Genomic DNA, 13,599 nt, shown 5'->3' with positions numbered 1-13,599 from the left:
CTCCCCCAACCCCTCCCCACTCTTTTATGTATGTGACTTATCTGAATCACTATGTCTTCTCCAGGCTGCATCTTTAACTGGTATCAATGATCCAATTTTAGCGGGCCAGGAGTTGCTCAATAATGGAGTTTGTACTAAGTGGGTGATTGTTAAGATGGGTCCGAAGGGTTCAATTTTAATCACCAAGTCGAGCATAACGTGTGCACCTGCTTTCAAGGTATCAATTCTGGAGCTGGTTGGAATATTGGTTCTTGTAAAAAAAAAGTACTCAATTCATCTTATTAACAGAAGTTTACTTGTTTTATCCCCATTAGTTATCTTACAACAACAACATACCCAGTGTAATTCCTGGGGTTTGGGGAAGGTGATGTGTACGCCAACCTTACCCCTACCAGGTAGAGAGGTTATTTCCGATAGACCTTTGGATCACCATTAGTTAGCTTATCCCAAAGAAATTTATGTTCTAGTTGGGCTCTCTTTCTTCATAGGAGTCCCATTGGAGGGCGGGCAGATGATCAATGACTGCACAACATTTCGGGATATTTAAGAAAATTGAAGCAAAGTTAATATATGTCATGGTTTCTAAAAGAATTATCCAACTTCCATTCCCACCAAAAGTAGGAACCATACTATTCCCTAATATTTTTTCTTTTTAATAACTGAGAAATCTACGAGGCTAGTCACGGTTCGAAACTCGATTGATAATAGGCCCACCCCTTTGTCCTTCTCCACTTATGTGTCAGGTTTTTGTTTGAGGCAGGGTTGGAACCTGTGACACGGGTCTAACCTACACATCATGTGTTGCGCTCTTTCCACTAGATCAAAGCCTTGGGGTTGTGGTTCCATAATTTTCTCTCTTTCTTCTCAGGCTAAGTAAGTAAAAAACCATACAGATACAGTTTCAATGAAGTGCATCTTTCATAAAATTTGATTTTAAATGTCCTCTGTAATACATGCCCTATGTCTGCCTATTCATTGTAACAGGTCAATATAATAGACACCGTGGGCTGTGGAGATAGTTTTGTGGCTGCTGTTGCATTTGGCTTCATACATGACTTGCCCTTGAGTTATACATTAACCCTTGCAAATGCGGTGGGTGCTGCAACTGCTACGGGGTGTGGTGCTGGTAGAAATGTTGCCAGTTTGGGGAAGGTCCGGGAACTATTGAAGGAATCAAATTTGAATGAGGATGAGAAGTTTTGGGATGAAGTACTGAGTGATAATGTGAACTCCCGAGATGTAACTGTACTGTCAAAAATGGTTGTAAATGGTAATAGTCAGGTGAACCGTGTCTCCCTACTAAAGGTGGTATCAGAAGTGCTGCCTAAGCTTGAATTTGCACCAAAGATGACTGGCTCCTTCAAATAGATGATGCAGATTTTCTGGGACAAATAAATTTTGTAGATGTTACCATCATTCTGATTAATTGTTGCATATTCACCCCATGGAAAGAAATGCATGAGTTGGAGGTGGTCTAGCTTGTGGATTATGAAGTGCACAGTTGTATTAGGGCTGCTACCTTGCTGGTGGTTGCATTGACAGTTTTGTTGATAGAGTAAGAAGTCTCCAGATACTATTCATTGATCTGCTTGCATGCATGCGAGAGGGATTGGCAGATAGATTGAGCATTAGTGTTTGAGGGAGATTGCATGATCAAGTAGCTTGTGATTCCTGCTTTTTGACGTTTCTGATTTTTTCTACGTGCACACTTAAGAAGCTGTGCCTTGCTTCCTGTAATTTGATTCTTACATCTGTGACCGCCTGGAATATTAGGTTACTCTAACATACAGAAGAAAACATGGGCCATCTGTTTTACAATGGATGTCATATAGCCATATTTTTCTAGTTTAGGATGAGTAGAAGACACACGTCCATATTACCATTTATGATACGAATACTTGGGCACTCATTTTGTGTATCCCTTCCCATTATATGCCAGTTGAGATTGGAATTTAACTTGCATCATTTGTGCAAAGATGAGCTAGTTCGCCATTGACCAAGTAGAGGGAAGTGCACATATAGCCGATTTTGTTACCCCTGTTTAAGTGATGGCATAAGCTCATCAAATTTTGCAAGTCTAGTTATTTCAGACTCAACTTTAAATATACACGCCTGAAGTTTGACATATTGTTTGTGCAAGCAAACTTTAGACGTGTATACTTGCACGGTTGTTTGTGTCACCTTTGTGTATATTAGTCTTGGCTTTTAAGTAATTATGATATTGAACCTCAGACATATGACTAAACTTTAGGCATTTATATATGAATTTTCAAGCATTTACTTTTGAAGTTCAATCAGATATATGCCTGAATGACTGAACTAATGCAAACAACCAAGTTGCAGTAAGAATGGTAACGACTGATCATAGGATATATGACCAACTAAACACAACATATCAATTTGGCTGGAAAAAGTAAAAGAAAAGAAGGATAAAAGACTAGACGGTTATTACAAAGACGAATCCAATTTTGGCCGATCCACAATTCCTGTGTTCTCAGTGACGCTTTTCTGATTATTGACTATAATTTGAATTTTTTTTTGAATAAAGCTTAAATAGCAAAATAAAAACTTGCTACTAGACACAATTCCTAGGACCAGAGGATTGAAACGTGCCACTGAAAGACTAGCGAGACAATGATAGACTGTTAAAGAAGGTAGAGGTCACGTAAAGTACCCTATTATTCATGTGTCAATCAAGTCTGGCTTTGACCTTGACCCTGGTTAGTCATATTGCAATTTATTTATGTGTCAATCAAGTCTGATTATGGGGTAGATTGGCAGGGTTTGTTATATCAGCGCTAATTTTCCCCTGCCTTCATCTCCTCGTCCACCAATAACATGATTACATGAATAGTAACTGGATATGTCCATTGCAGAGTCTTAAAGATGCAGCGTTCCACAAATTTAAAATCATGGATCTGCTCCAGACAACTATCCTCAGCAACTGTTTGTAGACAACAGGCATGACATCCTATTTCAAATTGATGCTTGGGTTAAGAGATTTCGAAATGTCAAAACTTGTCCGAGAACATCGACAGAGTCTAGGCAGTAAAGTTTGCAGGCTCTCTCCTACACATATGGAAACATCCCTCTCCCTAACAGATATGTAGAACCGTTGCTCATCTTGGTCATTGACGTGCTTCGGCTCTATTGATTGTCAAGGAACCATTGTCAAAACTACCTCCTTCACAGAAAAGAGAAGAGTGTAATAAAAGAGTCATTATACACATGAAACAATGCCATACAAGCAGACATGGAGAGGAAAGAAGATGGATTTTGGCTATTTTTATGGACCATATATATGCTGTTAACCCATTTCAATACTTTGGCAACCCCTTATGTGAAAGCACGAGCATAGAGCTATCACAACAGCAAAACTCACACGATGTAAATTTAGAAAAGCACCCAAAGATGCCGAAGCCATCCATAGCTAATTAATGATTTCAAACTAAAAAGCATCTTGTCCATGAAAAGGAAAGCAATTCTTTTTCATCTCTTAGCATGAACACATCTAATATGAGTTCGCTGTATAACTGAGGTTAAACATCATACTTACTCGGTGCGATATACAAATAGTTTCAAAACGGAATGTAAAAAACTACAGGTAAACCAACCAGCACTTCCACCTAAATACCTAATGCATCCACCACTACTACTATTCATGATACAGCTAACTGAAAACAAAACTTTCTAAACAGCTGATGACTTAACATCTCATGATTGTAACCATGACTTGTCTTGAGCAGGATATCCATCAATAACCATAGCTGGATCCATACATGGAACCATAATCAGCACCAGATGGATGGCCAGGGTCACCTGATGGTGAAGTGTATACAGGACCTTGAGAATGAGGATAATAACCTTGGGAAGGTGGTCCAGCTGCCGTGTTCTGCATTGAGCTGGCAGCATCAGCAACAGAATTCTGCACCATAAGGAGGGTGGTAAGAACACAATGCATTTCTAAGAAATCTCAGTTGTAAGACTGATATGGCAAACTCTTCTTTGGAAGTTAAACATAAAGCTCACATTCACAAGTGACAATGGGGCTTCCGGAAATGGTAGCGAAGATAGTTTTGCTTGGAGATACAGAATCATAGATCAAGAGAAGCATTTTTTCCATTTGATGCTTGGGTTTATAAAATGATTTTAATTTGTGCAACAGTCATTTTACTCTTCTGTATTGAACATATGTGCATGTTAGTATGCTCCTATATACTGGAAGTGGACAAAAGTGTCAACAGGAAACATGTATAACTTTTTCCTACATTTGTTGGTAATTTTTCAATTTTTGGATTTTTTTTTTATGTATTTTCACAATTTATGGTAATTTATGCTGATTTTATTAGTTTATAACTACTCATAGATTAATTGATGGGCTTATGCCCCATGCCTTGGGGATTGCACCCCGTCCCTCATGGTAGGTAAAGCATCTCGCCTTGTGATCACACCTTTTTAACTGATTCCCTCCTGCAACATGGTACCACCACCTCCCTCTCTACTTCTCTACTCCAGTATAACAAAAAACTTTGCAACACCCTCCCCCAGCACAGCTAGCCCTTCACTTCTCCAACCATGCCAAATAAACCTAATTGGCTGAGAATTTGAATCCCATATCTATGTCACACCCGGAAATAGCACCACCACTGTTGGATTTCCAAAAGGTAAATTGAAGTTCAATAATTAAATTATCAGAAGATATTACCTGAATTAATTGCTGAGCTGTTTGCACCTGTGATGCAGATCCAGTTATCTCAACAGTCATCTCACCAGGAACACCCCTTGTTTCTTGAATTGCAATAGACGCACCACTGGCCCGACGAATATAGCTAATATTTGAACCAGAGGTCCCGATAACAGCATCAGCATAGGACAGAGGAATTTGCATGTTTTGGGTTACCTTCAAAAGAAAATACATCAAGGAAAAGGAGCATCAGATAACAGAACATTGAAGTACTATATAAAAAAGAATTGAAGGTCTAAAAAAGAAGGCAAGACACTGCTGGCAACTTGACAGATCTATTCAGTAGTATCCATAAAAGGCCATCTGATACTTATCACGTGTAAACATATTTAGCATGACTTATATGCCACCTCTTCATGCACCTTTGTTGGGTGATTCATTAATCAAGATCAGAGTCCAACTCCCCAAATTATCTCATGTTTGCAGAGAATGTGTAAATTAGGTCAGTAGTTGCATTCAACAGATTGAATGCAGAAAAAGAGCACACCTTTGTAACCATAGATTGTTGTGTTTGCACATTTGTACCATAAGTTCCCATTGAAGCATCTCTACTATAAGGAGAGGGGCCCTGACGAGGCTTTTTTTCCAACGGTGGCATGTCTACCGGTGGAAAATAATTATCAAATTGTCGTGCAGGCGGCATGTACCGAGTGTTGGGTCCAAAACCAGATCCACCCCCAGCACTCCCAGGAAAACTGGATGGAGGAGGGGCCCATGACTGAGTAGGTCCAGCTGGAGGCCTGTTCTGATTTGATCGAGCATTTGGCATTTGCATCTGTGCAGACAAGACAAGTCAGAATTTCAAATATAAATAAATATTACGAAGGTAACATTCCAGCAAAACCAGAGAGTAGACTTACTTGCATCTCAAATAATCCAACTACACTATGATCAACTAAAAATTTCCTGAGATGTGAAGCAACCATTTCAACTGCTTTATGCACCCCGGCAGGCTCTCCTTGTATCTCAACAACATTATCATCAGGAAGAGCAAAAAGTGGAAGGTGCTCTGCAGAATTCAGTTGATGGAATCAAACATATGATAACATTTCCAGAAGGAAAAAAGGAGAAATTAGAATAACACACACGACACAACTGCGTACCACTTGACTTCACAACAAACAAGCTTTACTAAGTTCACGACATAGTCCTTTCTTAATTATTATATAATTCAAAAAGCAAACAAGACAAAGGAAACTAACCAAAAGGACCAGAAACTATGTGTTATTCTTCCTCAGAGTAGTTACCTTACTTTGATTGTTCCTCCACAGCTTTATCTGCTTTTCTATCTTTTGACCAACAAATTCAGGTTTCTAAATTTTCAACATCTAGAATTATCACCATCTTAGTTTTTGTTTATTTCAATAACGACGAATGACACACACAATATTCACTAGCATTACTGGTAAACTTTTTTTAATAAAAAAAGGGTAATATATAAAAGCAAAATATTTGCCAATACAATTTAATGTTTATACACTTGAGCCAGTATTAGCTCCATGTCCTTTTAGGACCCATGTACCCACCTAAAGCCAGCTCGAGATCATAGTGGTTCACAAAAAGAGATGAGAAAAGGTGAGGAATCTTAAGTAAGTCCCTAAGATATTTAAAGAATTCCAAGAAGTCCTTTTAAGTTTTAAGGAGGTGAAAACTGTAGGGTTGAGAAGATTCTCAAGAAGTCCAAAAGCAAATTGGATCCTAGAAGCAAAGTTTATTGTTAACGATATGGTCTTCACAAAAATCCAATATGAACAAGCCTTTCAAGAAAGTCCAAAAGGGCTATCAATATACCTACATCTTATTCATAAGAATCATACACCATATTAAGCGCACATAAATTCTTTTGTTTTTGTTATAGTAACCCCACTTCACAAACCCCACCAAAACCTCTCACACGGAGCCAAGCTGTGGCTTTTTACACTTAAATCCCTTAATGACTATAACCACCAAACTCCTGGTTAGAGGTGGAAGTCTTAGCTTTAGTTCCCTTAGTGATTATAACCACCAAACTCCTGGTCAGAGGTGGAAGTCTTAGCTTCCCTTGATGACTCAAACTAACCTTCTAGATGAGAATGAAGGGTCTTTTCACTAAGCTACCCCTCCCTTGTGTCATTTTAAGTTGACATATCTTTTCCTTGAAAAATAACTATAGAGAAGGATATATCCATAAATAACTTTTCAGCTAGCAAATTGTCCTGGCTTAGCTTAAATCATTTCACCACTTTGGGCCATTTACAACAAGCAAAATCAAAATAGATAAGAAATGTATTAATTCCACATGTTCTACTAACATATGAAATTGACAATAAGAGAGCATATGTATATTTGGAAACTCATTCATTCAACCAATGTTGTTACAGGCTCACTTGAGATGCGTTCAAGCTCTGGGACTAGGTGGGAGCAGGTTTGCGCTTTGTCTTGCTTAAGCAACATTTCAGAGCAGGGACCAACGGAAAAAAACACACTAAATATGATTTGTAATTTCACTGGTTAATAAGATTATATAATCTTCTACTTGTGCAAACATGCAGGTAATTAAGAACGGAAAACTATAAAGTATAAAAACCCAACTGCTAAATATGAAATTAGAAACTTACAGCTATATTGTTTCATCTTAACTGCTAAATTTGAATTAGAAACTTGCAACTATATTGTTTCATCTCAACTAAAATTTGAAATAGTTTCCACACTTGACTAACATCATTTTTTTACTTTATATATTCCAATTTTTTTATGAAAGACTTCATATTTTCTAGTTCCTTACTTCCTTAGTCCACAATCAGTTTTTTTTATCAGGAAATTTAGTTATCTTCCTTATATTGCACGTTGTTTTTTACATTTGTGCCTTTCTCTAGTAAGTGCTTTACAATTGAAGTTCAGCAACAAACCATGGCACTTCCCCTTCACATTTCACTTTTGACAATGCTGGAGTGAGCAGTAAACCCTTACTAGATGCTCAAGAGTCTTCCTAATTTCTTCGCCATAATACAGATTAGAGACCTAGTTAGCCAATGTGCACTTGCCCAAATTATGAGAGCTCACGTTAAAACACATCCTTATCCTATATCAAGAATATCAACGGTGCCAAATTTCTCTTGAAATACCCTATAGCTTGACAGCATTACAAGGCTATTAGGGACTCAAATGACAAGGGGATCAGTAGCAAGAAGGATTAAATTCTCAAGGAAACAACACGTGACAAGGATATCTAAGTTAAAGAGAGAAGCACCTTGTCCAACCACTCGAATGGTGCACTGAGATGTATCTTGAATAGACTTAATAGTGCTACCCTGTTTCCCAATCAAGTTTCCAGCCTGTGAGGCTGCCACAAGCAGTCTTGTCGTGACTGACCTCCCAGCGCCTGGTGGAGCATTAGCTGAATCAGAGTCTACATCAACAATCTGCTTGTGAACCTTCAAAAGACCATCCATAGCTGGCGGAATTAATAGGCTTGGCTCTTCTTTCGCAGATATCATCACCTAGGACAAAAAAGAACTATCAATCCATGGGCAGCAAGATATAAGGAAAATATGCGCTTACTCAACTTTTGTCAAAGCCCAATGACTATTGACAGTATGTTCACTTATTCAGGGTTCAATCAATATCACAGTTGATTACACAGATAATGCAGCATCAGAAAGTATAGTGTTGTCTTCTGGTCTGATAAGCAGATTAGAAGAGCTAAGAACAGAAGCTTCCAGGAAAAACTGCCAAAATCAAGTGAGAATACAGAGCCCAATATGCCGGTTTTATAATTATTGCCAGCTCATTTTCCAACAAACTACCGAACAACCCATCCCTTCAAAAATGAAAATAAGAGATTCCTTGCAGTGAACTTTTTAAGAGGGACTTCTTTAATAAAGTAAGATCGTACTAGAACTACAATTTATAAGTAAATCAACAGGCATTCGATAGGCCTCATACAAAAATCAAGCATTTTGATAGGACATGGGCACTTTACAACAAGTGTATTTACATTTATAAACTATTGAGCCTGAATTCCTATGGATATGCCCACTTATTAAAATGCCTATTTAAACCTTTTAATACCATATGAATTGTTAAATATGGATCCAGTTGCTCATTTGTTTACTATTTAGCTAGGCATACCCACAGAAATATAAAAGCAAATTTTGGATCCTTCTGGATAGACTATAAAACCGTTGTTGCAATATTTCAGGCCATTTTTCGTAAATTAAAAAAGACAAATCCCACCCAGTTCTTTTTCTAAGCTTTTTGCTCAACTATATCCCAGCATATAATCTTCTATTTAGTGATTTATTATAAGTCTTTTAAAATGTTTTTCATGGGGAAGTTATGTCCTGCAAGTTGTTAGTTACATTTGTCAACTTCCTCTTTTATACAGTGCAACACCTTCTGGCAAGACACCAACCGACCAAGTTTTGAAGTTACCAGACATAGTGCAATGCTTCTTGGAACTGATAGTGAATCAAGGCAATTCTCATGGATTGTCAGAACAACTTTACAACACTTGTAATGCTCAATGTTGATGACTGCAGTCCCGATCTTGGTTCTTCTAGCATAGACCACTTTCATTGAAATGTTTCCTTACATGGGCAAGAACCTGCACACACTCATGTTGGTTACTATGACAAAGAAACTCTCAATCATTTTGGTTGTGTTAAAGTCTTGTTTTTCACCCATTTAGAAGAAGTTAGTCATAGTTATTGTTCAATTAGTTGAATAATACTTAAAATTCTCTCATGAAGTTAAAGAAGTTGAGCATAATTACTGTTCAATTTGTATCTTACTTATTCTTACCAGTTCTCCCTCACTTTATTTTCTGTGATAGTTGATACTATCAACATTGCTAATTGATTTTTAGTTCTTTCCTTTACGTAGATTACATGTAAGATTAATCACTACTCCCTCCGGACCACTTTACCTGTTACATTTTTGGTTTACATACCCCTTAAGAAACTATATATTTTGACTATCATACCCTTATTTATTATCTTTAATCATTTAAAATGTTGATGTCTCCTCAATAATTATTCTCTCTTTAATCTCTTTTCAATAAATAAAAAGAGAGTTAATCTAAGAAATCACAATATTGGAGTGTGTGTTCTTCATATAGGCTTTCTATGCTAATTAGTCAATGTTTACTACTTCCAAAATGATTATTACTAAGGGTAAAATGGAAAGAATGTACTCAATTATATCTCGATTTTCTAAAATGACAACTATTTTGGACCATCTATTTTAAGTAAGGATGACGAGCACAGTAGTCTGGAGGGAGTACAACACTGTTGTTAACACCATTTCAGTTGGCTTACAATAGCATCTAAACTCAAGGTAGAGCTGAGCCTAAAGGGATTCCATGAGCCTATATTCTTTCTTTTTGGGTATGTGGGGCAAGTGGGTAAGGAATCTCTACTTCGTACAACATAAATAATAAATGAGTCTAAGTAAAAATCATGAAACACCAATATCTAAAATCATTCCCCATGAGCAAGCATTTTTACTAAATGAAGAATTCACCATAAGCAAGCAGTACTAATAGTAGTATTAACATTTGTAGATCAACCTTAAACTATTGCATGAAAACCGCTGAATTGACTGGTAACTTGCAAGACTTGAAAAGATAAATAATCATAATCCTACATGCATGCAGGAGGGTGAAGCTCACACAAGGATGCCTATATTAACAAGTGCAAGCTATAAAGACGGTTCACAAACAGTCAGACAAATGGAGCATGTAGCTTTCTGCTACAGCAACATAGATTATCTCATGGAAATAATTTCACATCATTAGACTGCATATATTTATACAAAAGATATCCATAATTATGTAGATCCTAAATAGTGAAAATGACAATATCTATCAGCAACTTACAGCTCTTTCAGTGGTCCCAGGAGGACCATCAAGAACCTTGATGCGAGCTTTTGTCTCCTCACAGGTCTTCTTAATATACTCTCCTTTGCGACCAATAACACCACCAACCTTCTGAATAGGAATCAACATTCTGAAAACATTTTGTCCTGGCCAGCCCGGCCATTTTTTTTCTTCGCCAGTTCCTGCATCAGTTGGAGTAACTTTGACCTCTTCAGAATGATGTGTCTCCTCAGGTGCATTATTCACAGCAGGAATGGTTTCTGAGTCATGAATATTATTCATGTTATGCACATGACCAGCATCGTGCACATGATCAGCATCGTGCACATGATCAGCATTGTGCACATTATCCTTGTCGTTCACATTATCATTGTCTTGAACACTATTCATATTATCCAGGTTTTCTGTGTCATGCAAGTTACCCATCTCAGGCTGCTCAAATTTTTCATCAGCCATTTCCTGGAAGAAAAACAAAAAGATATTTAGAAAAATATCCAGCTACAGCAATTGGCTGAATGAACTATTGAACTCTGAAAGGCCTCCTGCATTTCACGTGTGCAGACGCTGGAACATAACAGTTTGCCTTCATGAAGTTGGTATGCAATGCTTGCCCAAAATATAAGAAAAAAGATAGAAAAATGTGCATCCGTACTAATATAATCTCCATAGAAATTTTCAAGAAACTAGAACATCAAAACTAAAACAGTGAAACAAGGTGGAAGCTCAGGAAAAACACAATATTAGACCCTGTGGACCCACTATAAAGCACTGAGAATAACCAAAAAGTTGAAACCCAAGCTGGAACCAACCCCCATAGAATCAAACACACAAAATCAACTTTATCATGCATGCATCACTGACCCCAAAAAATTCTCAATCATGAGCCTAGCATTCTCGAGAGCAAAAATCATACTGAAGTTCTAAGTCACAAAACCCAATACCTTCTAACAAACTACCACATTTCTTTGGTCGAAATTATCCTCTAGTACCAAGTTTAGAAAGCTCCCAAGGCTTAGGTTCAGCTGCAAAGGTAAATACAAATAAGATGCCACTTCACAAGTCGAAATTCTAATGGAGTAATGGTGACCTACTCTTGTATTTAGACGAGAAGATTAGACGGTGGGTGCATTATCTACTAGAAACCTATGTTGCTTGGACTCATCAAAAATGCCATCAAATGTGTCAAATTCTCCAAAAGTGGTGCATTTTAGGAGGATCCAACACGGATGCGGCAACATTTTTGGAGAGTTCGTGCAACATAGTTGGAAACCGTAGATTTCTCGTTACAAAAGAAACTTACGTCTAAAACCTGTAAAATCTAAAACCCTAACACCTTGGGAATCCTACGTTGCCAAAAACTCAGACAAACCCAAAGCATCGCACGATCACCCTCGTGTTTTACCAACGCTCCCTGAAGTTTTAAAACCCTAATTCAAAAATCCCGCAATTCTGAAACCTTTTAGAACCATCTCTTTCCCCAAAACTAAAAAACACATCATCCTGAAACACAGAAACAATCCTAAACACTCCCACAAACAGGAAAATTGACAACAATTAGATATAAACATATGCGAACACACAGAAAAACATAGATTTAATATGCGAGATTCGTAAATTGAATATGGTTAGTATGAAATACTTACAGAGACAGAAAGTTTGCGCAATGGAAGAAGGAGATTTGAGTGCGAACTGTGAAGAAGAGCGGGAGAAGGAAGAATTGCCAAAGACTGACAGGAGTAGGGACACTAGGTTTTATATAATGAGGGAGCTGGTATTTTTGGATAATTTCTGTATACTACCCGTACTTCTATTATATTGTCATTTTGGACTTTCAAATTGAAAGAAAATGACAGAAATGATTGCTTAGTTTGGTGTAGTTTCAAAATAGTCCTTTCAATTGCTCGTGAGCAATTTTGACACTTCAAAGTCGTTTAGTGTAAGGTATAATAATTATATAAAACGCAAGGTTATTTTAGATACCTTAGTGATGGAATAAGTTATCTCATATATATGATGAAATAACTTATTCCACCAAATAAATGATCCCGAATTTTGATTCTGTTAAATAATTTAATATTAATAAAATCAGCCTATTAGATTGGATCGGAATTGTGAAAAGAAGATTTAATGAAAGATAAAAATGAGACTCATCAAATTTTAAAAATTGCAATACTAAAAATTACACTATTCACTAAAAATAAATTTAAAAATATGGATAATTGCACCTTAAAATTAGTTTAGACTCTAGAAAATAGATCATATCTTAGCTATAGTTGAGGTTAGCCATTGTTTATTACTTCTACTTCAGTTCTTTAGCTATAATTGAGGTAGCCACGACAACAATTTTGTCTCCAAGATTTAGGATGGACACTTTTGTAGTGTATCACAAAAATCGAAAAGTTTCAATTAGAAAAAATGATGGAATACATCATGTCTATTGAGATTAATTGATTAATTATCACTTAGTTAGAGTTAGTTAGTTAGTTAGCTTAGTGGTCTGTTCATATTGTTAATTATTTTCTGTTAGTTAGTGATAGTGGAAGGGTCAGCTCATTGTCAGCTTTGAGTTAGTTACTAGCTAGATATTTTGTGTTTCTCTTGTATAAATATACACATTCATAATGAGAATCAGTGAAGTAATTTTCCCCAATTTGTCTCTTCTTCTCTGTCTTCATTCTGACGAATCACGACTGTGATGAACAGTTTTTCTTCTTGAGGAGTTCTCTCAACATGGTATTAGAGCTTTGAGCTCGATTTGACTGGTACTATCTTCTCTGTTTCTTCTCATTTTCAATTTCACTGCAATTTTGTTTTTAGATCTTCAATTTCACTTCAATTTTGTTTCCAGATCTTCAATTTAGGGTTGTGATACTATATTTGTTAGGTTGACTTTCTGTTATTGATCGGGTTGTTGTGTATACACATCTAGATCTTCATTTTTCTCTGTTAAAATCTATTTTCAGAAAATCAAAATTCGATCTACAATGGTGGTTGAAAT

At 36.8% G+C, this 13,599-nt stretch overlaps 2 protein-coding genes across 2 annotated transcripts in view; one reads left to right on the top strand and one right to left on the bottom strand.

Annotated features, from left to right (window-relative positions):
- Positions 1–1,962, top strand: part of LOC102586722 (probable fructokinase-4) — a 7,574-nt gene extending 5,612 nt beyond the window's left edge. Inside the window, exons 4-5 of the mRNA XM_006351575.2 lie at positions 65–217; positions 985–1,962. Of these exons, the coding sequence (XP_006351637.1) occupies positions 65–217; positions 985–1,368 (537 nt within the window). The 3' untranslated portion in view covers positions 1,369–1,962. The remainder of the gene's footprint in view (positions 1–64; positions 218–984) is intronic.
- A 1,450-nt stretch (positions 1,963–3,412) lies between these two features.
- On the bottom strand, positions 3,413–12,341 carry LOC102603965 (flowering locus K homology domain-like). Its single transcript, XM_015310575.1, has 7 exons — positions 12,245–12,341; positions 10,602–11,060; positions 7,974–8,223; positions 5,605–5,753; positions 5,232–5,519; positions 4,706–4,900; positions 3,413–3,925 (listed from the first exon to the last, which is right to left on the bottom strand). Exons 2-7 carry the CDS (start codon positions 11,055–11,057, stop codon positions 3,755–3,757), a joined length of 1,509 nt encoding a protein of 502 aa, XP_015166061.1. The 5' UTR covers positions 11,058–11,060; positions 12,245–12,341; the 3' UTR covers positions 3,413–3,754.
- Between the last annotated feature and the right edge of the window lie 1,258 nt (positions 12,342–13,599).

The sequence above is a fragment of the Solanum tuberosum genome, unplaced genomic scaffold (assembly GCF_000226075.1).
Source record: "Solanum tuberosum cultivar DM 1-3 516 R44 unplaced genomic scaffold, SolTub_3.0 scf00130, whole genome shotgun sequence".
In the NCBI taxonomy this organism is placed as follows: Eukaryota; Viridiplantae; Streptophyta; class Magnoliopsida; order Solanales; family Solanaceae; genus Solanum; species Solanum tuberosum.
Note: the sequence above shows the minus strand (reverse complement) of the source record. Positions and strands in the feature narration are given on the sequence as shown.

Excerpts from the sequence above, each read along its gene's own strand:
- LOC102603965 (XM_015310575.1), bottom strand. The coding sequence starts at position 11,057 with ATGGCTGATGAAAAATTTGAGCAGCCTGAGATGGGTAACTTGCATGAC. Across the intron at positions 5,520-5,604 it reads TTGGATTATTTGAGATGCAA|ATGCAAATGCCAAATGCTCG; the intron begins GTAAGTCTACTC and ends TTGTCTGCACAG. Across the intron at positions 3,926-4,705 it reads CAGCTCAGCAATTAATTCAG|AATTCTGTTGCTGATGCTGC; the intron begins GTAATATCTTCT and ends CTTATGGTGCAG.